General features: G+C 39.5%; 1 protein-coding gene across 2 annotated transcripts in view; it reads right to left on the bottom strand.

Moving 5' to 3' along the window:
• LOC118105857 (neurofibromin) overlaps positions 1-27,479 on the bottom strand; it is a 158,340-nt gene that overhangs the window by 67,342 nt on the left and 63,519 nt on the right. Inside the window, exons 20-30 of one of the 2 annotated variants that reach the window (XM_035153829.2) lie at positions 26,550-26,939; positions 24,967-25,106; positions 21,877-21,999; positions 21,603-21,686; positions 21,288-21,404; positions 20,289-20,470; positions 19,974-20,185; positions 18,907-19,068; positions 18,711-18,808; positions 15,854-15,989; positions 1,977-2,039 (exon numbers count right to left, since the gene is read on the bottom strand). In XM_035153829.2, the coding sequence (XP_035009720.1) occupies positions 1,977-2,039; positions 15,854-15,989; positions 18,711-18,808; positions 18,907-19,068; positions 19,974-20,185; positions 20,289-20,470; positions 21,288-21,404; positions 21,603-21,686; positions 21,877-21,999; positions 24,967-25,106; positions 26,550-26,939 (1,707 nt within the window). The remainder of the gene's footprint in view (positions 1-1,976; positions 2,040-15,853; positions 15,990-18,710; positions 18,809-18,906; positions 19,069-19,973; positions 20,186-20,288; positions 20,471-21,287; positions 21,405-21,602; positions 21,687-21,876; positions 22,000-24,966; positions 25,107-26,549; positions 26,940-27,479) is intronic. The other variant, XM_047339515.1, reaches the window with a different exon arrangement.

Below are 27,479 nucleotides of genomic sequence, written 5' to 3'. Positions count from 1 at the left end.
TTAAACATAGGTAAAGTGAACAAATAAATAGTGGGGAAAAATGAACTAACTTTAAAAAAAAGGAGTTGATCAGATAAGAAAATTCTGTCGCATTGACAATGAAACAGTTTTTAAATAACTCATGTCACAAGCCGGTTCAACTCCCCCTTGCTTAGAGGACCTAGATAGCAAAATGCTTAAACTTGTAGTTAACTCTATTACTACTCCAATATGCCATGTTTTTATCTATGTCTCATTAATGGGGTTCATCCAACTGCATGGAATTAAGCAAAACAATTATTCCACTGACGAAAGACAAAAACAATATTTCTAATGGTCCCAACAGTCACCCGTAAGTAATTAAAAAAAAATGTATTCAAACAGTGATGGATTACATTTCTGACAACAATCTACTTTCCATCATTTGCATCCATACGGAAAGGTCACTTAACTACCACTGCACCTAATCATAGACTGTGGGATTCCACAAGTTAGCTGTCTAGGGCCCTTGTTATATTCCATTTTCACCAATGATCTTCTGTTTTGTGTAAAAAATGTCAATGGAGATATGTTTGCTAATGAGCCTAATTATAACCAACAACCCGACAAGAGGTGAAGCCTCTGACAACTAGCGACTAACTAGCCATATAAAACATTATATCATGGACCGAGCATCAACCGCTGCGAGGACCCTAAACATTTTTTTTATTTTCCTTCCTAGTAATGAATCATATATTTGGGGGCCTAAACATGCATAACATTTGCTGCAACTTTGCACTGTTTTAGAGCAATTATGATTAAAGATGTGCTGGATTATTTATATAGTATCATATATTAATTATTTAAATGATATCAATCATACATTTTTCTAATATTAAGATGATCATCAATGCTCATATTTAAAAACACCCATAGTGTCAGATGTGCAGATAATTCAATCACACATTAAAGGACTGATTGTGATCAGGGCCAAATAATGTTGATCAGACCATCACTTGTAAATAATGTTTGAAGAAGAAAAAGTTTAAAATCCTAGTGTATTTTCAATCTAATTGTAAATGTATCTTCATATCCCTTAATAATTAACAATTTTTATTAATTTTCATTACCCACCTTAGTTTATTATTATTAAATTTAAACATTTAGGAGTACACGTGCTCCTCAAGGCTTGCACTTGACTATCAAGTATACCAAGTTCTTGCTTTCCCTAAAGAACCTTCAATTCAATTTTATTTGTATAGCGTCAAATAATAACATACATCATCTCAAGACACTTTACACTTTAAGGAAAAACTACTTTTGTGCATCCATGATAAAGCATATGATTTTTTTGGCACAGACTTTGTAGTAGTAGAAATTCATAAAATGAAACTGAATTTCCTTTGTTACTGTTCACGTGTGACTCAAATAGGTGGTCAAAATAGTAAGTAATTTTTAGGCAGAATTATTTAAGGAGGTGATTTTTTTATGATTGTTGTAAAACAAAAAATTCATAAAGATTATCTAGTGGTCCTGATATCATTACAGTTGCCATCCACTGTGCATAGGTTATGCAGCATAACAGGCCTAATGTTATGACACTTTGTTTTGAAAGGCAAGTCAGCTCAGTCCCTACACACAAACAGCAGGCTGTCATGTATCGAAATGAGTCATAAGAAGTGAAGACGTGATTTGAGGTCAGATGAAATGTTCAGAAGAAAATGTCTCCTTGAATGCAACAGAGTGTCAAGAGAGAGACAAGAGAGAATGTCCCTATTCCAAGGAACTGTTAATTGAAAATAAATCAAATGGTGCCGATATTAGTAAAGCGATTTTGAGAGAGGGTTGTAAACAAGGTTGAGTGTGGAGCCTATAAAACATTTCCAGAGAAATACCAATTTTAAAAAAAAGGAAAAAAAGATGAAGAACTTAAAAAAAATCAAATGGGTAAAATGCAAAAAAAGGATTTTTTGCTTCAGGGGAAAGTGTCTTAGGGAAAATAGATTCTCCAAACTTACTGCTTTTTTGTTTTCCTTTTTTTCTTTTACTGTTGCTTTATTCAGTAGAGAGTGACAAGTAGCCTACAGAACAGAGATGAGCACAATCATGGTCACAGCACCAGCTTCACAAACATACACACACACACACACACACATACAACAAAACCACTCAACATTGAAACACTTTCCTATCTAGTTAAACACAGAAAAATCTAAACTCCTGAAAGAAAAGTGTTTATCACTGCTCTGGGGACTTCAAGCATATCTATGCATGTGCTGCCATGGTTTGACTTCAGCAAACTGTAGTAGAGTGTGTGTGTGTGTGTGTAGCATTGTGTTAACAGTTTTAGATTGAGCAGACAGAACTGTGAAGGTGTGGCAGCAGCATTAAACTGCTTGGATTAAGGTTACACTCAGAAATTATCTGGAGATATATTTGGTGAGACATACCAGTCAGCTTCCCTCCTACTATGATCCCAGATAACCCATCCTGCCGTGATCACAACTAATCCATTGTTAGTCCCTATCGACTAACTGTGACTGTGAATTTTTTTTGTTTGATCAGACCGTGACCTTCAGTAGGCATTGGGGCAGTTTTCACCTGACTGCAAAGAGACTGGGATGACAGTCGGTATCTCCAAGTGTGAAACCGTAGGAAGGAGTGAAGGAGTTAAACAATCTCCAGGTCGTGTTCACAGTGAAGGTAAAATGGAGCATATTAAAGTTCACCAACTTAAAAAAAGTCTGTCACCTTTCAGAGTCGAAGTGTTTATAAAATCAGTTTGTGAAAATGGCTTCATAGAGTGACAGAGGACGGCATATCATTTTGTAAGAAATTCAAAGTGTAAAGTCACATAAAACCTCATGTCATCACTGCTTATAAACTGAACAATGCATAGCCACTATATTTCATCTTTGTAGCCAATGCAGTTCATACAGTATATTTGCACTGGAATTCCAGCTAAAACACAGACTAATATATGTGCTAAGCAGATGTTGTCTTGATGTGGGATAGAAATCATTCTACAGCTATGTAGGCATGGAAGCTGTCTTGACTTACAACACCCTGTTGCATCTCTGTCTGCTCTCATTTCCAACATCTCTAAAGATGCAAAGGCATTAAGTAATTTGAGATGATTACAGGTGCATCTCAATAAATTTGAATATCATGGAAAAGTTTGTTTATTTCGATAATTAAATTCAAAAAGTGAAACTCATATTATATAGATTCATTACACACAGAGTGAAATATTTCAAGCGTTTATTTCTTGTAATTTTGATGATTATGGCTTACAGCTAATGAAAACCCCAAATTCAGTATCTCAGAAAATTGTGAAAAAGTTCAATATTGTAGACTCACGATGTCCCACTCTAATCAGCTAATTAACTCAAACCACCTGCAAAGGTTTCCTGAGTCTTTAAATGGTCTCTAAGGCTGGTTCAGTAGGCTACACAATCATGGGGAAGACTGCTGACTTGACAGCCTTTGACACCCTCCAAAAGGAGGGTAAGCCACAAAAGGTCATTGCTAAAGACGCTGGCTGTTCACAGAGTGCTGTACCCAAGCATATTCATAGAAAGTTGAGTGGAAGGAAAAAGTGTGGTAGAAAAAGGTGCACAAGCAACAGGGATAACCGCAGCCTTGAGAGGATTGTGAAGCAACGGCCATTCAAGAATTTATATATACATACATACACACACACATATACACACACACACACACACACATATACACACACACACACACACACACACACACACAGTACCAGTCAAAAGTTTGGACACACCTTCTCATTCAATGGTTTTTCTTTATTTTTACTTTTTTCTCGATTGCAGATTAATATTGAAGACATCCAAACTATGAAGGAACACATGGAATTATGTGGTAAACAAAAAAGTGTTAAACAAACCAGAATGTTTTGTATTTTAGATTCTTCAAAGTAGCCACCTTTTGCTTTGATGACAGCTTTGCACACTCTTGGCATTCTTTCTATCAGCTTCATGAGGTAGTCACCTGGAATGGTTTTAAATTAACAGGTGTGCCTTGTCAAGAGTTAATTTGTGGAATTTCTTGCCTTCTTAATGTGTTTGAGACCATCAGTTGTGTTGTGCAGAGGCAGGGTTGGTGCACAGTTCTATACAGTGAATAGGCCTATTCGACTACAGTTCTAATCCATATTATGGCAAGAACCACTCAACTAAGTAAAGAGAAACGACAGTCCATCATTACTTTAAGACAGGAAGGTCAGTCAATCCGAAAAATTTCAAGAACTTTGAATGTATCCTCAAGTTCAGTCACGAAAACCATCAAACGCTATGATGAAACTGGCTGTAATGAGGACCGCCCCAGGACAGGAAGACCAAGAGTTACCTCTGCTGCCGAGGATAAATTCATTTGAGTTACCAGCCTCAGAAACCGCAAATTAACAGCACCTCAGATTAGAGCCCACATAAATGCTTTGCAGAGTTCAAGTAGCAGACACATCTCAACATCAACTGTTCAGAGGAGACTGCGTGAATCAGGCCTTTATGGTCGAATTGCTGCAAAGAAGCCACTACTGAGGAAGAACAACAAGAAGAAGAGACTTGCTTGGGCCAAGAAACACAAGGAATGGACATTAAACCAGTGGAAATCTGTACTTTGGTCTGATGAGTCCAAATTGGAGATTTTTGGTTCCAACCGCCATGTCTTTGTAAGACGCACAAAAGGTGAGCGGATGGTCTCTACATGTGTGGTTCCCACTGTGAAGCATGGTGGAGGAGGTGTGATGATGTGGGGGTGCTTTGCTGGATGACACTGTTGGTGATTTATTCAAAATTCAAGGCATACTTAACCAGCATGGCTACCACAGCATTCTGCAGCGACATGCCATCCCATCTGGTTTGCGCTTAGTGGGACCAGCATTTGTGTTTCAACAGGACAATGACCCCAAACACACCTCCAGGCTATGTAAGGGCTATTTGACCAAGAAGGAGAGTGATGGAGTGCTGCGTCAGATGACCTGGCCTCCATAATCACCGAACCTAAACCCAACTGAGATGGTCTGGGATGAGTTGGACCGCAGAGTGAAGGCACAGCAGCCAACAAGTGCTCAGCACCTCTGGGAACTCCTTCAAGACTGTTGGAGAACCATTCCAGGTGACTACCTCATGAAGCTGATTGAAAGAATGCCAAGAGTGTGCAAAGCTGGCATCAATACAAAAGGTGGCTACTTTGAAGAATCTAAAATTAAAACATATTCTGGCATTTTTTTTGTTTACCACATGATTCCATACGTGTTCCTTCATAGTTTGGATGTCTTCAATATTAATCTACAATGTAGAAACAAATTTAAATAAAGAAAAACCATTGAATGAGATGGTGTGTCCAAACTTTTGACTGGTACTGTATATATATGTATGAACATACTTTTCAGTAGGCTGACATTTCTGTATTAAAAATCCTTTGTTTTATTGGTCTTATGGAATATTCTAATTTTCTGAGATACTGAATTTGGGGTTTTCATTAGCTGTAAGCCATAATCATCATAATTAAAAGAAATAAACTCTGTGTAATGAATCTATATAATATATGAGTTTCACTTTTTTAATTGAATTATCGAAATAAATGAACTATTCCATGATATTCTAATTTATTGAGATGCACCTGTAGTTGATGTGGCACAAAAAGGAAGAATACAATTTTGCAAATAATTGTATTCTGCAACTGCTTGATCAAAGCAAAAAATAAGGTCTTGTGGGACTCAAGACTGACACCATTGAAATGTAATGGATTAGGTGTGATCACAGGTTGTTGACATTATGCTTGACAGGGGAACTGCTGCAACAGTACAATTGTTACCAACATAAAACACATCTTACTCAATCTCAACTATTTTTTTCTTCAAGCAGAGCCTCATTTGAAGAATTTTTGCCATCATCAGTAAACATCTTATCTTAAATGTATCCGTTTTTGGTCTAACTGGAAAGCAGTCCTGATGGCAAAAGCTAGGAAAACAGGTTCCTAGTTTAAATCAAGTTGTAATATTCCATGATTGTTCAGCTGCTTTAAAATCTTGGGGTGTAAAGACCAAGCACATGGAGCTTTCATGCTATGAAAATCATAGCCTCTATGTATGGCTCCAGTGGAATTATCAGATTTAATATTCAGTACAGCTGTTCACTGTGATGCCACAAGTGATGTAGAGAGCAGTGAGTGGAGCAGCATGAGGAGACCTGGAAAGTGGAGATGCAGAAGCTTGAGATGTGAAACATACACTGCACACGCAGGGCAGAACTGCTGAGTTTGAATGGAGTCAAATGAGGGTCACTAACATTTTGAGCTTGTGCAATTATATATATATATCAAATTATGTTCTATGAATGTAAAGTATGCATTCACATATTAAAGAGTGAAGTTGAAAAACAAAAAAATGTCAAATCATGGTTATGAATGTGTAATTAACTTTTACAACTGTAGAAATATTAAGTACATTTGTGAAAATGTTTCATGCACACAGGTATATGTAGCAAAGAGCTTATAAATGATAAATATACAAATTCTTGTATCTTCAGATAGATTTTGTGCATATGTAATTAAACATTTGGACAGGGTTATTTTCATCACAGATGTTTCACAAAGTCCGACACACAGAAACATTATTTTACTATCTGTGCATGTGACACTCAAGTTACCAGATGCAAGTTACAAGCGGCTGAATTTGCCAGAACTGTGACTAGCTAATAAGACAAATGTCCAATTGGGGCAAAAGAAGAACCACCCCTATCCTACTTAACTGCTAACATTCGCCTAGCTATGAATTAAAAATATTAGAATATCCTTAATACATGAAACATAAATAAAAACAAACCACACACAACCAAAACAATAAATAAAACAGACTCTCTGGCATAAAATTGCTCTTGAATAAATATTTAACATCTGGCACAGGATATATACTACCAGCTCGGTAAAAAGGATGAGATGGTTATTATTTAGATGAGCTTTTAGGATGGTATTGTAATAGGTTAGTACTCCAGCGTTGGATTGTATGTGTGTGTGGTTGTGTTTGTGTGATGGAAACCCTGTATTACCATTTTTTGTTGCCACTGTTTACACTCTGGTGCCCCGCCCAGAGAACCCCTGGGTTTACCTCGGGGCAAAACCAAAAGCCCTGATCAGCTCTTCCCATCATACCCCAAGTTCCCAGATCCTCCCGTCCATTATCCCATATTCCTGTAGCTCAGGACATGCAGCTTGAAAATCGATATGGCATTCTCAATGAGTTTCCTCCAATGGCTGGGCCACTTTAACTTCCCACGACAGTACCTTGGTATTGGTCTCCAACAAACTGCATGGCCAATGCACAACAAGGCTTCAGTTTCCTCTCCATCCAGACGGGCTTCTACTGTTGGAAAGGAGGTTTTATCTGTTCTGAAGGGCTACATCAGTGCTGACCACTCAGCAATGCTCATCATTGGTGACTCCATTATCAGACATGTGAGAGTTTATGCGCCCATACTCCCTCTTTTTTGGGGCCTACTGGACTTGACATTGCTGATTAAGTCTGACATGATTAAATCATGTTGTGTATTTGATAGGATAGCTATACATGTCGGCAGAGACAGGAAAGTGGCATTGCAGATGTGAGGTAGTGAACTGAAATCAGAATATAGATCCACTTTATCATAAACATTAAACAAGCAGTGTTATGTGCTCATGAGACAGATCCATAAGAACATTCAATTATCAAAGATATAACTAACTTACAAAATAACCAAAATACAATTGGATACAATTAAATACCAGAGATGCGGAACCAAGTGATTAATAGTTTGTACTAATATCTTCTAACTCTGTGCATGTATCAACAAGTACAACTTTATTTTTCATATAGTGTGGCCTTGTTATATACATCAAGATATCATCATCTTATAGTGATATTTAGCTTGAAGTGTATTCAGTATTGTATCCATGCATCTTTTTGCATGATGGAATTGTTTCAGCAAGGGGCTCTAGTGCCAATGCAAATAGTAAAGGACTCAGAAGGCATCCCTAACCAGTGCCCCTATAAAGGTTAAAAGTCTCTGGGATTGTCTGATTAGTAAGTATTTTAGCATTAGGATTATTGTACAATAGTTTAATCCATGGGATAAATCTAGCTCCAAATATAAATGTTCCTTACACTGCATATGGACAGGACCACTGCACACAAGCCTTTTCGGTGTCCAAACTCAAAACAAACAAATACTTGTTGGTGTGCCTAGGGGAGTACATGATACTGACAATAATCCATCAATTAATTTACCTTCCATTATGCTACAAAGTGTTTATTCTAATCAATGCTGCAAATACCCTTATCTTTCTGATGTTTTCCATTACACGTGGCATCTATTGCACTTCTGTCCGTCCTGGGAGAGGGATCCCTCACATGTGGCTCTCTCTGAGGTTTCTATGTTCTTTTTACCCTGTTAAAGGGTTTTTTCGTAGTTTTTCCTCTCTCTTGTTGAGGGTTAAGGGCAGAGGATGTCACACCTTGTTAAAGCCCTATGAGACAAATTGTGATTTGTCTATATGGGCTATACAAATAAAATTTGATTGATTGATTCCTCTGTGATAAAGTGGGCAACTTGCATGTGTGTAGAAACTGTTTCATAACCCATAGGGGTGCCTGCTTTTGATTTTATTGTATGTATAGTCCTGTCATTTTCCATTTTCTGTAGCTGTCTTGCTAGCAATTTGTGTGGTTTATTGCCTAATTTGAAAAAAGTCTGTTAAGTAAATATAAACGCTCTAGAATATTTTTCAGAAAGCATTTGATTAAGCTGGGTTGCAATTTTGACATGCATCTTTAGTGGATGGGTGGGCGGCATTTTCTGCATCCAATTTTTGGAAGACTGAAAGGAAATAAGGCATTCTGTCACGTATGCTTTAAAGGTGTCCCACAGCAGGATTGGTGAAACATCATCCTTATCATTTGTCTAGAAAAAATGTTTCATCGGAACCTCCAAGTACTCATAAAACTGTTTTTTTGTGACCAATTGGGGATCAAACCTCCAGGATCTATAAGTCTTTGTGCTGTCCAAGCAGCCTCAGCGCTATTGAGACCGGGCAGTGGTTGATGATGATGATGTCATGGTATTTAGCATTATAAACTTCTGGGAGAAGTTTTGCATCTAGTAAATAATTATCTATCCTGGTGTTAATGTTGTGAACTCGCGAGTGAAATTAGTACTACCTACCTGTTGCATAAAAAATTTTCCAAACGTAAACTAGATTTGCATTGATATATATTATTCCAAAAAAAGTGGAAGCATTAGAAGGAGAAACTTTTTGCGTAGAGGATCTGTCTAAGTAAGTATCAAGAACCACATTAAAATCACCTCCAATTATCAGATTTGTAATCAATATAATCGGTATCAAGCTGAACGTTTTTTACGTTTATTCATCACAATTTGGTCCATAGATGTTCAGCAAAGTAATTGGAGTAGACATAATTTCTAACTTATATCGGTTATTGTAGATTTTTGTAAAAATGGGACGTTTTTGTGGATTATTATGGCCGCTCCTCTGGCCTTTTCTGTAAATTTGAAATGTTACACTAGGCTTATCCACTTAGCAGTAATTTTGCCATGTGCTGTGTTTTTGAAATGTGTTAAATGTAGGAAGATCACGTCTGCTTGCAACTCACTTAGATGAGACAACACCTTCCCCCGTTTTACGGGCTCGTTAATTTCATTAACATTACATGTGCAAAATGTTAGTTTTCCTGCTCTATCAGTCTCTTCTACCATGAAAGGTGATCATACTCCTGCGAAGTTTAGTGGTGTCCTTAAGCGATGTAATCTAACCCTAACCCAAAACAACAGACATAAAAAACTAAAACTAAAATAAAAAGTCCTCGTTCTCCGTTCTCTGTAGCATGTTTGCAGAAAGAAGTTCTCGTTTCCCATCTTTACCTGGAAAGAAAACCCCCACTTTCAAGTCCCATATTTCGTGAACCCTATGAAAGTTTCCTTCAGTCCTCTGAACATAATTCAAACAAGGGTTATATTTGAAACTTTGGACTGTACAGGGCCCCATTTTAATTCTATTATAACAGCTCCCTGATTACTGGATGTATCCCAAATTATTTTGGGGGGCTTGATCTTACAATCCATGTCAGTTACTTGAAAATATAGTTTCAAAGCAGTTTCTTGCTTCGATTCTAGGTCCAATATTATTCTCTCAATGTATGCCTCCTCTGGGTGAGGTCATCCATAGACAGAGCATCTCTTTCCACCGCTCTGTAGATGACAGAGTTTTATAATGCCGACCTCAGTTTAGATTTTGTCAAGTTCCTCCAGTTAAGTTCATATAAAACTGAAATCATTATTGTTTGCTTTAGAATTGGTTGTACACTATTGGTGATTACCATTAAGCCACTGCATGTCCTGGTTCCTAATTACATTCAAGCCCTTTTAATCCCCTATGAACATCTTCTCAGCTTGAGATCCTCAAGCAGAGGTCTTCTCTATGGTCCAGAGACCAGGCCAAAAAGTAAATGGGACAGAACCTTTGAAGTCAGGACTCCAAAACTCTGGAATGACCAGCCTAAATCAGGCTGGCAGATTCAGTGTCATCTTCTAAGTCCCAACTTCAAACACACTTCTTCAAGACAGCATTTCCGGATTTGATACATTTTTTTATAGTGACTTTAATAAAAGTACCTTGAAAACATACTTCTACAACAATGCCTTTCCGACTTCAGTTGAACTCAGTCCACAGAACCCTAAAGTAAAGACTGATACTGGGACTTGCCTTGACACTGCTCCACTGCTTCTTTACAAAGAGCTGTTCACCTTTTTAGTAAGATCGCAAAACTGGAGAATCAATAGTCATTGCTGTGACATCTTGTTTCACTGGAGGTTGTTTTTTCGATATAGTCTATTAGGGCAACATCGGCCTGGACATATCAAGTCTCGTAGAGGAGTTTAAATGTACCAAGACAAGGGTGGAGATGACCCTCTCAGTGTCTATACAGGCTTATGGACCATCACTGACAACAGGACGGAAATGGATACCAAAAGAAGCAACTCAACAAGAAAAGCAGCACGCTGACATTGTGGGCCACGTTCAACAGGGAAGAGGAGGTTTGGGTCTAGGTCAGAGTAGACCCCTGTGGAACAAGGCAACTCCTTCACAGCAGGTAAATATGGGTAGTCCTGGGAATCCGGCTTCAGGAAGAGGCAGCAAGATGTGCAAAGGCTGTCACTCAAGTTAGACAGGGGCAGTGGATGAAATGGGAGAGCATAGAGAAAAGGAAGATCAGCTGAAAGGACCTGTGTGGAATGGAAGCAAGCAGAATTAGCTTCCTGCGTATAGCAACCTTTGACGTCCTTCCATCACCCAAAACCCTACAGCAGTGGCTGAACGAAGATCCCTCCTGCCTACTATGCTTAACTCCAGCTACCCTCAGGCACGTCCTCACTGGTTGGAAAATAAGTCTCTCCCAAGGGAGGTAAACGTGGAGACACAACCAGGTACTAAAATGTCTTGATGCAGCAATTGAAACAAAAAGCCTGCTACAAATGCCTTGCAAGAGGTTGTGATTAAAAGGCTGAAAGATGACACTAAGGTACACAACTCAAGATCTGCCCTAACATCCGCTGGTGGTCACTAACATCCGATAACATTGACTAGCGGTAGGCATTAATTAGTGTGGTAGAACATACAAGGGATATTCTCCATCATGTCCTATGTTCTAAAATGGGAAAGCGTTTAGTTCTTAAAAAAGGGCATAGAGGTAATGATGTGCAGAAGACCTTCAAACGTACAAGGGATATTTAACATCTTGTCCTATTTTCTAAATATAGTGCAGAGTGAAGTTTGAAAACTGTGTGTTCATCCTACCTGGTTTATCTGCAATGAAGACGCTGTGAGTCTATGATCAACCAGATTCCATTATTTTTTATTTTAAAGTCAAGTTTTCCATAAAATGAAATGGAGTTTGCTTGATTACTGTTCACATGTGTGGCTTATATTTAAGTTTCATAGATTTACTAAACAGGTAATATTTTTTCATACATACATATTTTAGAGGTCTATTAAGCAATCGACTATATCCTCAGACCAAAGTTAACAATTTTCAAAATAAAAGCTCTGTAATTCAGCTCTGTATCAACAGAATTTACTTGTGTTTTACTTTGTAGAGATAGTCCTGTAGAGGAAGTGATTCTATGAATGCACCTGCGACACCCGCGAATGTCTATTTTGGTGTGCGGGCTGCCAACCACCGCTGTAGGTTATCTGGGGATGTAGAAAAACACATGTTCAATTCTGTTAAGTATTACTGCTAAGGCACACTGATGCTACAGAGCACCTGTCACGTGTTATTCAAATTTTATAAACTAGAGCAGTGCCCATTCTACAAATGCTAGATAAAAAGTGCTGCCCATGGATGCACTGAATGAATGTATGTGTAAATGGCAATAAAATGTAATGTAAACCATTTTCTAGTCTTTGAGTGGTAATCAAGACTGGAAAAGCGCTACACATGAAATAACATAACAGAAACAGCCCTGGTAAAAATCACCAATGACCTCCTCATGGATACTGACTCCGGATTGTTTTGACCATTCTTATCTTCCTTGATCTGACTGCAGCCTTTGACACCATTTCTCACCAGGTACTCCTCAACAGACTAGCCTCCATTGGCTTCACCAACACATCCTTGGATTGGTTCAGATCATACCTCTCTGGCCGCACTCAGTTCATCCAACTGAAATCTTTCAAATCCGAGCCATTTCCAGTCACTACTGTGTTCCCCGGGATTCTGTTCTGGGGCCCCTTCCGTTTATCATCTAATTACTTCCTCTTGGCCATATCTTCAGTAAATCTAACATTCCATTGCTATGCGGATGACACCCAGCTCTACCATTTAAGCCACCCCCTTCTCCTGGGGCCTATTCTGAATTTTTAACGGAATTCCCTGAGTTTTTATCAAACCTAGTCCTAAAAACAAAAAGTTATTATTGTCGGTGACTTTAATATTCATGTTGACAATAATAATGACAGCCTTAGTGTAGTATTTATTTCAGTACTAGACCCAATTGGTTTCAGTCAGTGTGTGCACCAACCTACTCATTGTTGTAACCACACACTTGACCTTGTACTGTCATACGGTGTCAAAATTGAACATCTAATAGTACTTCCACATAATCCGATTCTATCAGACCATCATTGAATAACATTCTATTTCTAATTATCAGAATACATGCAATTTATTAAAAACTTATTTTCTAGATGTCTACCTGATAGACCAGTGCTGTAGCTAAATTTAAGGAAATAATTCCAATTACATTTAACCCTATATATTTATATTACTATAAAAACCCTAGCTCCACTGAGAGACTGTAAACTCATTACGATTAACATTAGACTCAATAGCGCCTCTAAAAAAGAAACGTGTAAAACATAGTAAATTAGCTCCGTGGTATAATTCCAACACATGAATTAAAACAAGCGTCAAGAAAACTAGAAAGGAAGTGGCGCTCCAGCAACCGTGTTGAAAATCTCCTAGCCTGGAAGAGTAGTGTTAAAGCATATAAGAAGGCCCTCCACAAAGCAAGAGCTGCTTACTACTCGAAACTAATAGAAGAGAATAAAAACAACCCCAGGTTTCTCTTCAGCACTGTAGCCAGGCTGACAGAGAGTCACACCTCCACCGAACCCAGTATTCCTTGATCCCTGAATAGCAATATCTTTATGAACTTCTTTAATGATAACATTCTAACTATTAGAAATAAAATCAACCATCTCCTGCCCTCAATTGGCACTAATACCCCATCAAGAACAGAAATCTCAGGAACAGCTGAGAATCTTACCAATTATTTAGACAGCTTCTCTCTGATCAGCCTCGATCAGCTGACCAAAAATAATCTCATCTTCTAAACCCACAACTTGTAGCTTAGATCCCATTCCTACAAAATTACTTAAAGAAATTCTGCCCCTAATTGATAGTTCGTTACTGAACACAATCAATATATCATTATCATCAGGATATGTACCACAGTTCTTTAAACTAGCTGTAATCAAACCCCTTATGAAAAAACCCACCCAGGACCCGGAGGTTTTAGCCAATTACAGAACGATATCTAATCTCCCCACTCTGTAAATTTCCACTGCTATGCGGATGACACCCAGTTATACTTGTCAATAAAACCAGAACAGTGTAATCAATTAACTAAACTCCAAGCATGTTTCAAGGACATCAAACCTGGATGACCCACAATTTTCTCTTATTAAACTCAGATAAAACAGAGGTTCTAATACTTGGCCCTAAACACCTTAGAGATACATTATCTAATGATATAGCTGCGCTAGACGACATTGCCCTTGCTTCCAATGAAACAGTCAGGAACGTAGGAGTGATCTTCGATCCTGATTTGTCCTTTCTTTTAAATTCTCACTTAAAACAAATTTCTAGGACCGCCTTCTTCCACTTGCGTAACATCTAAAAAATCGGACATGTCCTTTCTCAAAAAGATGCAGAAAAACTAGTCCACGCCTTTGTTACATCCAGACTTGATTTTTAGAAGACTAAAAGGGACAAATTAGAATATGGCGGGCCGCCACAGTCTTGATAATTAAAGAGAAACACTGAATGTTGCTGCCATGACAGAGATCAGCACCCGTAACATCTGTGAATGTTTTTGTTAGTCTGACATGGAGAAACGAAAAAAGCCAATTAGTAACATGATCTGGCGGGCCAGATATTATTGCTGGAGGGTCACCACTGCTGTAAGTTATCCAAGGACATAGACATGTTCAACTTGGCCCGCAGACACCCTTTAGCCCAGCTTCCAAGGCACTAGTTGCAAGTTTTTCAGGGTTTATTAATACTAAACATATTGCGTGTCAAGAACACAATACTTCTTTGGGCCCTTAACCATACAGTTGCAAAGTGTTAAGGTAATAACATGTATAGTTCTTGAGATATGCAAGACATAATCATACAGACAGACCGAGGCAGCTGTGGCTCAGGAGGTAGAGTGAGTCGTCCACTTACAACAGGGTCAGCGGTACGATCCCAGTCTCCCTCATTCAGCATGCCAAAATTTCCTTTGATGGCTGTGATGGCAGTGTGTGTGAAAGTGCAGCACACAGATGCACTTTATGAATGTGTGGGAAAATGGGTGAATGGCAAAACTGTAAAGAGCTTTAAAAGAGCTTTGAGTAGTCATCAAGACATTTTATGATCCATATAAATACAGACCATTTTCTGTGCTCAGGCCTGGTACGTTAATGTGCAGCATGAGCACAGGTCAGCAGGGGAGTAGTAGTGTGAGTGCGCCCTAACCTTGAAGTAGTGGCCCTTATTCAGCTGTAGGGGCTCAGTATGCTCTCCTCCCAGCCGTGTCAAATTCATGACACCAGATAACATCATAGCTAGGCAAATGTTACCAGTTAGGCTAGGTAATTAGGAAAAAGAAATTAGAGGCAGGGTAGGGGTGCGTCCTCTTCTGCCCTAATTTTAAAGTTTGACTCTTTCTGATTAGGGTGTCAGCTCAGTTTTAAAAACAGGGTCACAATTAGTGCTTGTAACTTCAGCTCCCATGCACAGAAACGAAAATTTGTGTGTCCATCTCTTGGACTTTGTGAAACATCACTGTTGAAAATAATCCAGCACAAATTTGAATTACACACACACATCTAAAAATATGAATTACATGTGTGCTCAAAGCTTTTTCATACTGGTATACAATATGTCTACAGCTGCAAAGGTTAACTCAAGATTCAATGTGTAAAAATGATTATGTTTTACAAACCCACATTAAAATATATGAATGCACTTTAATGACTCATATTTTACTCTATAGGTGTGCAGATTAAAGCTTTAGTTCCATGGAAGAACGGGTGGTATGAATAACCCTACCTGGTAGAGACAGTGGCAGACACTGCGGAGCTGTGGGGGGAACTCGCTGGATGAACCAATGATGGCCTGGAAGAACCGCTCAGTGATCTGCAGCAAGTTCCTCTGGTTCTCCTCCAGGTTCTCAACTTGTTCCAGCCTGAAAAGAAAAGCAAGCAGCTTCAGTTATACACACAGACACACACAAATATATACGTGTGTGTGTGTGTGTGTATGTGTGTTTGTAATGAACCTTGAAAGTACTGAATAAATAAAATCCTGTCAAACTACTTCAAGCCCTCCATGTAGCTGTTTGAGTGTCAATTTGTGTTTTGAGCAACATGTCACAAAAAGTGTCCAATGTTGTTCTTTTAACCTCAGAAATATAGCAAAAATGTATTTCAAATTCTAAAGATGCAGAAACTTGTTTTAGCCATGTTACTGTGGTTTCCTGTATGAATTTAGGATTGATTTTAAGATTTTATTGTGATAATTATAACTATAATTACTAGGGCTGTCAAACGATTACAATTTTTAATCAGATAAATCACATGGTAGCTGTGATTAATCACAATTAATCACCATTTCTAAGTGCCCGATTGTTATGGGAACAGAAAGATAAATAGGCGGATATATACATTTAACATTTGTTTATTTTATTGAAAATGTCCAAATGATAATTAAGATTGAAAATTCAAATCAAACTAAAACATACCACACCATAATTAAATTTGGCTGTCTCTTTGCTATGCCTCTGAGCAAACATGGGATGATGTTATTTAGAACTTTTTTTTAAATCAAACTCAAAGATAGCCTTTATCCTAAACAATTGGGGCATCTTAGCCTTTGCTCTTTTGTTTAAAAAAAAATATGGGATGGTTGAATAAAACTTTTTTCTTTTCTTTTTAAATCAAACAAACAACCAAACCTTTACACAATTCAATGTGAAATCTGAATCTGAGCCCATCTGCAGAAGCAGTGTTGAGCCAGTTCACAATTAAAAAGAATGAGTTCCAAGTTCAGTTCATGCAGATGAAAATGAACTAGTTCAAGTTCATTGTTCATTATTTACTGGGATGATTTAGGTGACACACGTACGGTCATGTGTTTGGTTCTGAATCGATGGAGTCGGATCATGTCTGCGTGCTCACTTTAACACTAAGTCCTGACTGTGAGCGTCACGTCTCGTGTTGTACTGAGCACAACATGTTGACGAGTCATTTTCATGTTTAAATGCAGCCTCATAAACTCTGGAGCGAATCAAACAAGCACTAAGTTACTTCATGTACTGATCAGGTCCTGATAACTAGTGATGAGTGTTTATTAGTTCAAGTGAGAGCAGAGTGGAGGAGGACACAGAAACTCCAGCTCGGTACAAACCAACTGCAGCTTCTGCTCTGATCACGAAGCAGCTGATCACTGAGCAGCTGAGACCAGAGAAACTCTGTTTCACTGTTCTTCTACAAAGACACTGACTGGCTGCTTAACGTGAACGAGCTCTGATCTCACTGCGTGTGTCACTCTGAGCGAGTGAGTGGGGGCAGGTATGGGTACATGGAGCGGCTCATTCTGCGCATGCGCTAAAAAAACGAACGTGCTAATTCCACAAATTAATCATCCCGCGGTAATGCGTTAATTTTGACAGCCCTAATAATTACTATAACTGAGTATATTATAGACCTTCTGATCCCATACGAGGCTCTGCGTAGCTTGAAATCCTTATGCAGAATTCTTGACCAGGCTAAAAACTGGACAGAGCCTTTGCAGTCAGGGACACAAAGTTCTGGAATGACCTGTCTTAAGAAATCAGGCTGGCAGAATCAGTTCCATCTTTTAAGACCCTTCTTTAAAAAAAATATTATATTAACACTGATGTAAGCACCTAAAAACAAACTTTGATCAGAAAGCCTTTCTTGATTTTATTGGTTGACTATTTATTCTATTTCTGTCCTTCGATTTGTTGTCTTTCTTTTGTTAATTAATTTGTTACTGTGTTTTGAAAAGTGCTGTATAAATCTAATGCTTCCAATACTTTGTTGGACTGGAAAACTTCACATGACTCCACTGCCGTTTGTTAAATTTTTTTACATCACCACCTTAATTAAATAAAAGATTTCTAATTTGTAAAATTCTAGTTATCAAAACTATCTTTTAAGTGTCTTTGGGCATGATACTGAACCCGAAATTGCCCCTGACGGCTGTGCCTGCAGCGTGTGTGATAGAAAAAGCAAAGGATTCTGTAGCAGAGTTTGTGTGAGTGGGTGAGTGTGGCGTGTACTGTAAAGAGAGTGTTGAGTGGTCAATAACACTGGAAAAGCCCTATATAAATCAGTCAATTTACAAATTCCATTTAGGATTGTTGCTAGATTTCATGCAGACTCAGTCATAAGCTTCTTTCAGACATGCACTAAACTCATTTTTCGGAGGGACAGTATGTGTGAATGTAAATGTCTGACTGAGGGCCTCTGGACTTTCCAAGGAGCCGATGTGAAAACACAGCAGGAATACTGCAATATTTTCCTTTATTTGTAAGAAAATAATTCATGGATTATGATGGTAAGGGGACTGATATCTATGAGTATGTGTGATTTTGTGTAGATCTGAAAATAAATCTGAATCCAGTGAATTTAAATGTTTCATGAAGGACAGTTTGGCCTTGGTGAAGGTATGCGCTCAACTGAGTGCTCTAATAGTTAATGCAAGTGTATTTAAAATGTTTGCATATAATTGTGCATGGTCTACATCTGGTATAACCTATCTTACTGTGACATCTTCTACAATATCCAGTTTGATTATTTATGAACTTCTTGTCTGGATTATTTCGATCAAAAAACTAAATGCTACCAATGAATTATATTAGAGCAGTGGTGTAGGTTCTTACCTGGTGGGGTCCACCTCAAAGATGATGTGGTCAGGAGTGGTTATGACCCCTCTTAATAAAGGCTCCAGTAGCTTCTGCAAGTATGCTGCCCCATATACCTAGCATAATTCAGCATAAAATAGGGTTGGGCACTATTTGATTTTGTAAATTGGCATTTCAAGTTATTTGAAAACAAAAGTTTTGCTGTGTCCTCTACCTTAAAACAGAAGGTCATTATTTTGCTAGCTAGGCTGTTTCCTCTGAAGAGAGTTTGCATGGAGTCAGCCAGCTCCACCTCTTTAGAGAACATGTTCCACAGCAGCTGGTAGAGGAGGTGACGGGAATCAAACAGTGTCACCAGGACTCTGGCAAGTTCATCCTAGGATAGAGAGAGAGAGAGAGAGAGAGAGAGAGAGAGAGAGAGAGAGAGAGAGAGAGAGAGAGAGAGAGAGAGAGAGAGAGAGAGAGAGAGAGAGAGAGAGAGACACACACACACACACACACACACACACACACACACACACACACACACACACACACACACACACACACACACACACACACACACACACACACACAGAGAGAGCTATTAGGGCTATAATGATTCTCGAACCAAACCGTGGTCCAGACATCTACGCTATCTGTTTGCGACACGCAAAGACGGAACGGCGACACATCTTACTGCCAAACCCCACACGGTGCCGCAGGTGCAGCCTGTTGCGGATTGTGCGCGTATGTGACCAATCACACCCCCTGGACCATAACCCTGCGTAATCTGAATCAACACAGAAGTGACTAGTATCTTCAGAGCAATGAGTACGGAGGTCAGAGAGGATCGTCTGTTTTACCTTTACAAAAGTGTGTTGTAAAGTCTGCGTGTTGTCGCCGCTCTGAAGCAGAAGCCTCGTCTCTGAAGTTGGAGTCCGGAGGAAATCAGGTGTCGGAGTCAGGTGGATTGTTTATTCCTTATAGAGTTTCCCTGGAGCTGCCGGCCAGTGTATGCCCGATTTACTGACCAACTTGACCATCTGTTTACTATCCTGAGTTGTTGGTTCATGAAGATCTGCGGTAAAACTCTGAACAGATTATTTTTGTTGTATGAACTGGATTGAACTGAACTGTGCTGGGCTTGTGGGGGTGACTGAATCAGACTTTGTATATATACGGATTGAACTGGAAGTTGAGACTGGGGCGACACATGCACATACCCTGTTGCATATAGCAAACATTCACAATATCAACATACTGTTTGAAACCAATCCTAAATTAACATGTGGTACACACCCACTGAGATCCAGGAACCACATTAGCCAGAGCCATGGCGATGGGCAGCTCTCCCTGGTCTCCCATCATGGTCACCAGCTCCACCAGCCTCTCAAAGCGGTCAGCAAGAACAGTCTCTGCCAGCGTGTCAAACTCTGTTCCTTGCTGCAGGATCTTAGTCAGTACCTCCATGAAGGTGGCTCGAGTCTGCAGGTCCTTGTGGTAGCCCAGACCTTAAGAGGAAAAGAAAATCTACATTTGCACTCCTGGGAAAACTCTTCAGGACTCTTAACTATTAGCAGAATTTCCCCCCCATTAATATTGTGGCTGACTTACCGATTGAGTGCATGAGACCACTGTCTACGTTAGCATTGAGCAGGTTGGACATGGCCAGGACGGTGCAGTGGCGAAGCGAGGCCAATCGGCGAGACATTCCTCTTTTTCGTCCCCCCACTGCCTGGCCCTCATCCTCCACCTCACTGCAGTCATTCAGCAGGTTCATGAATAGAGTGAAGTACCTGCTCAAACAATAACAGATCATCCTTAACAAAAGGCTTCTCCATGCACATCATTTACCATCATTTCCTTTTTACATATTTCAGCTATCCAACGTACAAACAGCAAGTTTGAGATTCTCTTCTCTCAAATCTGTTCATAGACAGTCTTGACTGGTCTAAGCATGGTATTGTCATCACAATTTAATACAACACTGACTTCTCTGCCAAATATAGAGGTAACTGGGCTTCTAATGAGCTTTTTACATGTGAGCATGTGCAGGACAGAACACTGCAGACAGGAAAATTAACAGCAGAGGGGCTGTAGGAAAGGAAAAACCATTATAAAGAGCTTCAGCGTTTCCTCTTCTATCTTGGACCAGCCAAAGTGTCATTTGTCCCACCAGACTTTCCAATCTAGAATGGCACTCAGTAGAGTGCATACACCTGCCAAGGCCCAACAGTCCCCTATTGAAACCACATTTGAATTCACCAGATCCATATTTTTTATTTGGATCTGCAGCAAATTGCACACTCAGACCCTGAATAAATGCCAGATTTTGTGGCAATCCGACCAGTACTTTTTGTGTAATCCCGCTAACTAACAAATGTAGTTGAAAACATTACCTGCTCGACAGAGAATTGTGTGCTGCAAAAATTCTTTGCTTTCAAAATGCTTAAAGACCGCATCATAGTTTGTGTTTGTGTGAGTGTGTTCCCGAGAGAGGCAAAGAACAGCTGGCTAAAATCACCTAAAATAACAATGGACTCTTCATCGAGATAAATTTAGGATCAGATGCTGCAGTGCCATGGAGGGGGTTAAATGCAGTTTAGTTCTTACTTGAGGAAGAGCTGAGATTTGGCCTCCATCAGTTCTACTCCATCGCCCTCTTCTGGCTGCAGAGGAAGACCAGCTAACAGAGACACTACTGCCTCCATGCTGGCCTGGTCCAGGTCTCTGCACAGCACACACACACACACACGCGCACACACACACACACACGCGCGCGCACACACACGCACAGGCGCACACGCACACGCACACACACACACACACACACACACACACACACACACACACACACACACACACAACAATGAGGAGGAAGCTCTCAGTTTCTTACAATGTAGCTATGCACATGAAACAGACATGCACCTTGTCAGGCACTTGATGTCATCGTCAGTAGCCTGGTTGGAGGTTCCCATCACCCAGTCTGTCAGGTACTCTACCATCTTGTTCCTGCAGTATGATCAAAATTTACTGTAAGAAAGTAATGTCATCCCTTTCTCACAATGTGAACATGTTCAATAAATACATGTATCCCATTTAAGAAAAGTACAACACTGGCACAGGTTGTTGGTTTGGAGATGTAGGTGGCCTTGTCAAATTTGTAGACTGATGTGTGTAACCATTAGCTGTTTTCACTGACCTAAATTTCATCTCCTGGCAGAAAGATAGGTCATCTCTTCTCTCCATCATAACTTCCACCAGTTGGCACAGCTTGGTTTTGATCTGGATCGCATGTACCATATTTCCCAGGATGCGCACATACCTGAGGGCAGAGAGGGAGCAGATTGGTACACATCAGAACACTATACTCGCTTTTCTAAGAGCACTTTACAGTGAAAATTAACTTTCAAAGTTAGCCGATTCTCCACAAGCTTTGGTTAACAAAAATATATACGTAGACAAAGACTATCATTTTAAGTACTGTTAGCATTTTCTGATCAGAACTAGAGCTGCAAATGTTGCTCCACAGTACTGCATATATCCGGCTGTAATTTTTTATGTTTCATTTATGTGTCACTGTGTGCATGATTCTCTTGCTACTTTTACATCTTTTTGAGCTCAAGATAATATTCCACTCTGCTAAAAAATGTACTATTATTAATTTCTCTTCTATTCTTGTGACCCGTAGTAACTCATATGTATATGACCAGTATTGAATAATTTTTACTTCACTATATAACTTTAATTATTTTTAATCACTGCTGTAGCATTCATTGTGTTTATATTCTGTAACACAATGCAAGACTTGCTCTTGGATCCACTTGATATCCCCCACGGGTGGGATGTGGAAATCACATTTTTATCAGTGTCGTAAATACAACCTTCGATTGAGCATGTGCCTTATCTTACCAGCTGATGTAAATAGAACCGACAACCTCAGAAGCCAATCCTGTGATGTTAAAGGACTTAAAGGAAATCTGACTTTATTAGAATTTTGCACTGAAATCATAGATAAAACCTAAAATGGCTCTCAGTTGAGTGCATACCTCTGCCAAGGTCAATAGGTCCCCTTATTAAACCACATTTAAATTCACTAGATCCAGATTTTAATTGGTTCTGCACACAATCATAAATATCAGTCCCCTAAACATACCTGATCTTTTTTCAAACAATCGATAAATCAATCAATCGTTATTTGTATAGCCCATATTCACAAATCACAATTTGTCTAATAAGGCTTAACAAGGTGCAATATCCTCTGCCCTTAACCCTCAACAAGAGTAAGGAAAAACTACCAAAAAGGGGAAAAAAGAAACCTCAGAGCGAGCCACATGATAGGGATCCCTGGCCCAGCATGGACAGAAGTGCAATAGATGTTGCGTGTAACTGAGAACATCAGCAAAATAACAGCATATCCAACATTTATTAGAAGAAACAGTTTTTAACATAATGTAAAGTAAATGAATTGAGGAGTTATTGAAAACAGCTGAGAATCCTACAAATTATTTAGACAGCTTCTCTCTGATCACCCTTGATCAGCTGACCAAAATAATCTCATCTTCTAAACCCACAACTTGTATCTTAGATCCCATTCCTACAAAATTACTTAACAAAATTCTGCCCCTAATTGATAGTACGTTACTGAACACAATCAATCTGTCATTATCATCAGGATATGTACCACAGTCCTTAAAACTAGCTGTAATCAAACCCCTTCTCAAAAAACCCACCCTAGACCCGGAGGTTTTAGCCAATTACAGACCGATATCAAACCTCCTCTTCCTGTCTAAAATCCTTGAAAAGGTTGTAGCCAATCAGCTGTGTGAGTTTCTCCAGGAAAGTAATGAAGACTTTCAGTCAGGGTTTAGAGCCAATCACAGCACAGAGACAGCCTTGGCAAAAGTCACTAATGACCTTCTAATAGCTTCAGATCAGGGATTTGTGTCTGTCCTCGTTCTGTTAGATCTTAGTGCAGCATTCAACACTATTGACCATCAAATTCTATTACAGAGACTAGAACAGTTAATTAGCATTAAAGGAACCGCCCTAAACTGGTTTAAATCATATTTTTCAGATCGATTCCAATTCGTGCAAATTAATGATTAGTCATCTGTGCGCACCAAAGTTAACCACGGTGTTCCATAGGGTACCGTGCTTGGCGCAATTTTATTCTCATCATATATGCTTCCACGAGGAAACATTAACAGGACACACTCTGTAAATGTCCACTGCTATGCAGATGACACCCAGTTATACCTATCATTAAAACCGGAACAGTGTAATCAAACTAAACTTAAAGCATGTTTCAAGGACATAAAAACCTGGATGACCCGCAATTTTCTCTTATTACACTCAGATAAAACAGAGGTTCTAATACTTGGCCCATAACATCTTAGAGATATATTATCTAATGATATAGCTGCGCTAAATGACAATGCCCTTACTTCCGATGAAAGAGTCAGGAATTTGGGAGTCATCTTTGATCCTGCTTTGTCCTTTGATTCTCACTTAAAACTAATTTCTAAGACCACCTTCTTTCACTTACGTAACATCTAAAAGATTTGACATGTCCTGTCTCAAAAAGATGCAGACATTTTTTTCCCCTTAAAGGCTCTTAATAATATAGCACCATCATACCTCAAAGAGCTCATAGTACCTTAACAACCCACTAGACCACTGCGCTCCCAGAATTCAGGATTACTTGTTGTCCCTAAAGCCTCTAAAAGCAGAGTAGGAGAGAGTCAGAGCTTACAGCTATCAAGCTCCTCTCCTGTGGAATCATCTCCCAGTTTCAGAACTGCTCTTAGTTATGCTGCTATGCTATGCGTGGAATGTGGAAAGCAGTATAGAGTAGCTTATGGCCTTGCTAACAGCTAATGGCTTATGGACTATATTTTATCAAAGGGGCTGAAAGAGAAGACAGTTGCCCTTGGCAAACAAGCCTCTATATTATTTAAATAAAAAGTAAAACAAAATCAGTAAAACACTTGGGAGTTAAAAGTCTCCCTTTAATTGCATCACTTCAAACAGCACAGTATTGTTAGATAAAAGTAAAAGGCCCCAATAGTTACCAAAGGGGGCTGCCAAAACCACAATAACAGAATCCTTGAGCTCTAAAAGGTTTCACTGCTCTCATGACCAAAAATGACTACTGAATATAAGTGCACTAAACAGAGACTAAATGATGACTGGAGTAGTCGTAATTCCCAGGCTTATGTTGAACTGTCAGTGATGTACAGCAATGCAAACTCCATTCAGACAGTTTCTGGGCCAATGGAAAGGTCCTGACCTGACCAGGTTGAGCATCATGGTCTCGATGCTGGCCTGTCCCAAGTGTTCGGAGCTGCCCTCTGTGTGGTTATCTAACAAGTTCTTCATGATGGCTATGGTCTGCTCCACAAACTGGGTGTTAGTGTCGTTGATAGGAACCTGGAAAAAGAAGAAGAGCTGAGATTTTTAATAATTTGTCTAAAGTTATAGAGATCATCCATTAATCAAATCCTATAGCCTCAAAATGAACTCTTAATATATTTTTAATATAACCTCAACTAATTAATACTACCGGCTATGTTTCATCACCCGAATATGTCGATAATTAGCATATATTCTTTGTTGTTGTTGCTTGGTGTAACGTAGTTTGGATTCTTCGATAGATTTACTATCAACCCTGTTCTGTGTCTTGAATGTTTTGTTTATCGTCATTGTTATCATTTAATTTTTTTCAGGGGCAATTGTGGCTGAGGAAGTAGAGCCGGTCATCCACTAACCAGAAGGTCGGCTGTTCAATCACAGTCTCCGTTACGAATGCCTTAGTGTCCTTGGGAAAGATACTGAACCCCAAATTGCTTCTGTTGGCTGTGCCAGCAATGTGTGATAGAGAACGTGATGCACATAGATTCATTGTATGAATGTGGTTGTGAATGGGTGAAGGGCAATTTTTTGTAATGTAAAGCACTTTGAGTGGTCATCAAGACTAGAAAAGATCTATATAAATATTTCCCATATTGACATTCTTCTTTTTCTTTCTTGTATTATAACCTCAGTTAATTTCTTGTTAGATATGTGGATATTTGTTAAGTGTGTATATCCATCTATCCAGTTGGAGCCAATCCCAGTCGATATTGGGTGAGAGGCGGGGTATGAAAACCTGTAAACCACCGCACCTAAAATACTTGCATTCTTCTAAAACTTAGCCCCAGTGTGCTAGGTGCCACATGCGAAATTCAGTGCAGCTCCCAATACCAGCTGTGCTCAGAACACAATTGAAATCATGTATTAGTAGGGCTATATCAAAAATGAACTCTTTTGACATGGCAACAATTTGTTCTTATATATTCAAATGCCCCATTGCAGTCAGGCGAGGTTGAACACTATACATTGCTCCTCTTATCTTTGGTTCCTCCTCCTGTGTTTGTTACTTTGCCATCTACAGCAAGTGAAGCTAAAACACTTAGAATTAAATTTTTTCAGTATTTGAAATGTTTTCATATATATTTAATTCTCATGAAATTTGGTATACTTCTTGTACAAACAAAGCTGACAAAAAGTCATTATTTTGAAATGTCATGTCACGTTCGCAGCTACATGCTCCACACACAGGAAACTCATTCACACAGTGCTGCGTCAACTAACATTCTGTCTGCATCCCTGACATCCCAGCCAACTGCTTGTAGCTTTAATTTCTACATGAATTAGTAGTGCTTTCCTCTAACACTACATCAGTCTAGAGAGATTTGGGATGTGGGCATCCAAAAGTTGACTACAAATTGACCACACTCAACTGTTTCACTGTTTTCATACCAATGCAGTGCAAGCCAGGGTGTGAGAATGAAGAACAGTTACATGATTACTAACAGCTACATCTGCACTTACTGGTCCTTGTGTGTCAAAGAACTTTCCGATGCTGTTCCTCAGCTTGTTGAAGAGCATGGGGTAGAGGGCAGGGCTGAGCTCCAGCCCCAGCAGGTCTTTAACACTGGTGCGAACATGGAGACCAACCCTGTCGTGGCCACACACAAGCAGGGCCAGCAGCCGGTCCAGGAAGCGGCTAACAGGCGTCTCACTGGACGCCGATGAGGAGCAAGATGAAGCTGAGACCATGGAATTGGACACCTCGCAGGGGCCCATGGATATCATGGAGTGTTTGCGTTCACTCATTGGGCCCATAGGTGGGCTGTAAGTTGCTGGGCCTGGGGTGCTGCGCTGCTGAAGACACACACCACCCAGAGCACATAGGAAGCCTGTCATGTTGATCCACTCCTGCTGTGGGGGGACACAGAGATACTGAGAGGCCGCAGCACATCACCGAAGAGAAGAAATTGATACATGTGTTATTCAACACAATGTCTATGTTAAGAAAAGACAGGTTCAGGTGCAAGAATTTCAGGTCTTCTTAACGGTTCCTAAAAGATAAATACTTTTTCTATTTTTGGAAACAAAGGCTACATATGTCTGCAAGGACGTTGCTACCTGCCATGAGTTTTTTATTGATCTGCCTACATCGTGCATTACCATAGCAGTGCCTGTATTTTGACAAGCTGCCGCTTAGCATGCATGATTGAAAGTGCAGCAGTGTAAAAGTCAGGCAGTACCTTGACAAAGGATCAACGAGGCAAAGAGCAGTATACGCAGGGTTTATATTATCTGCAAAGGTTGCAGCTCAAAGCTAGCCAGTTGAGGCAGTTTAGCATTGATATAGTTATATTCCGGTGTCCATGTGTGAGTGTGTCAGCCTGCTAAGCCAGCGCAATCACCTCGCAAGCACCTCCAGTCCGGTCTCCAGTAGAGCCAGAGAGCCGCGAG

This window comes from Hippoglossus stenolepis, chromosome 4, assembly GCF_022539355.2.
Source record: "Hippoglossus stenolepis isolate QCI-W04-F060 chromosome 4, HSTE1.2, whole genome shotgun sequence".
Taxonomy (NCBI): domain Eukaryota; kingdom Metazoa; phylum Chordata; class Actinopteri; order Pleuronectiformes; family Pleuronectidae; genus Hippoglossus; species Hippoglossus stenolepis.
This window is presented reverse-complemented; position numbering and strand designations above follow the sequence as displayed.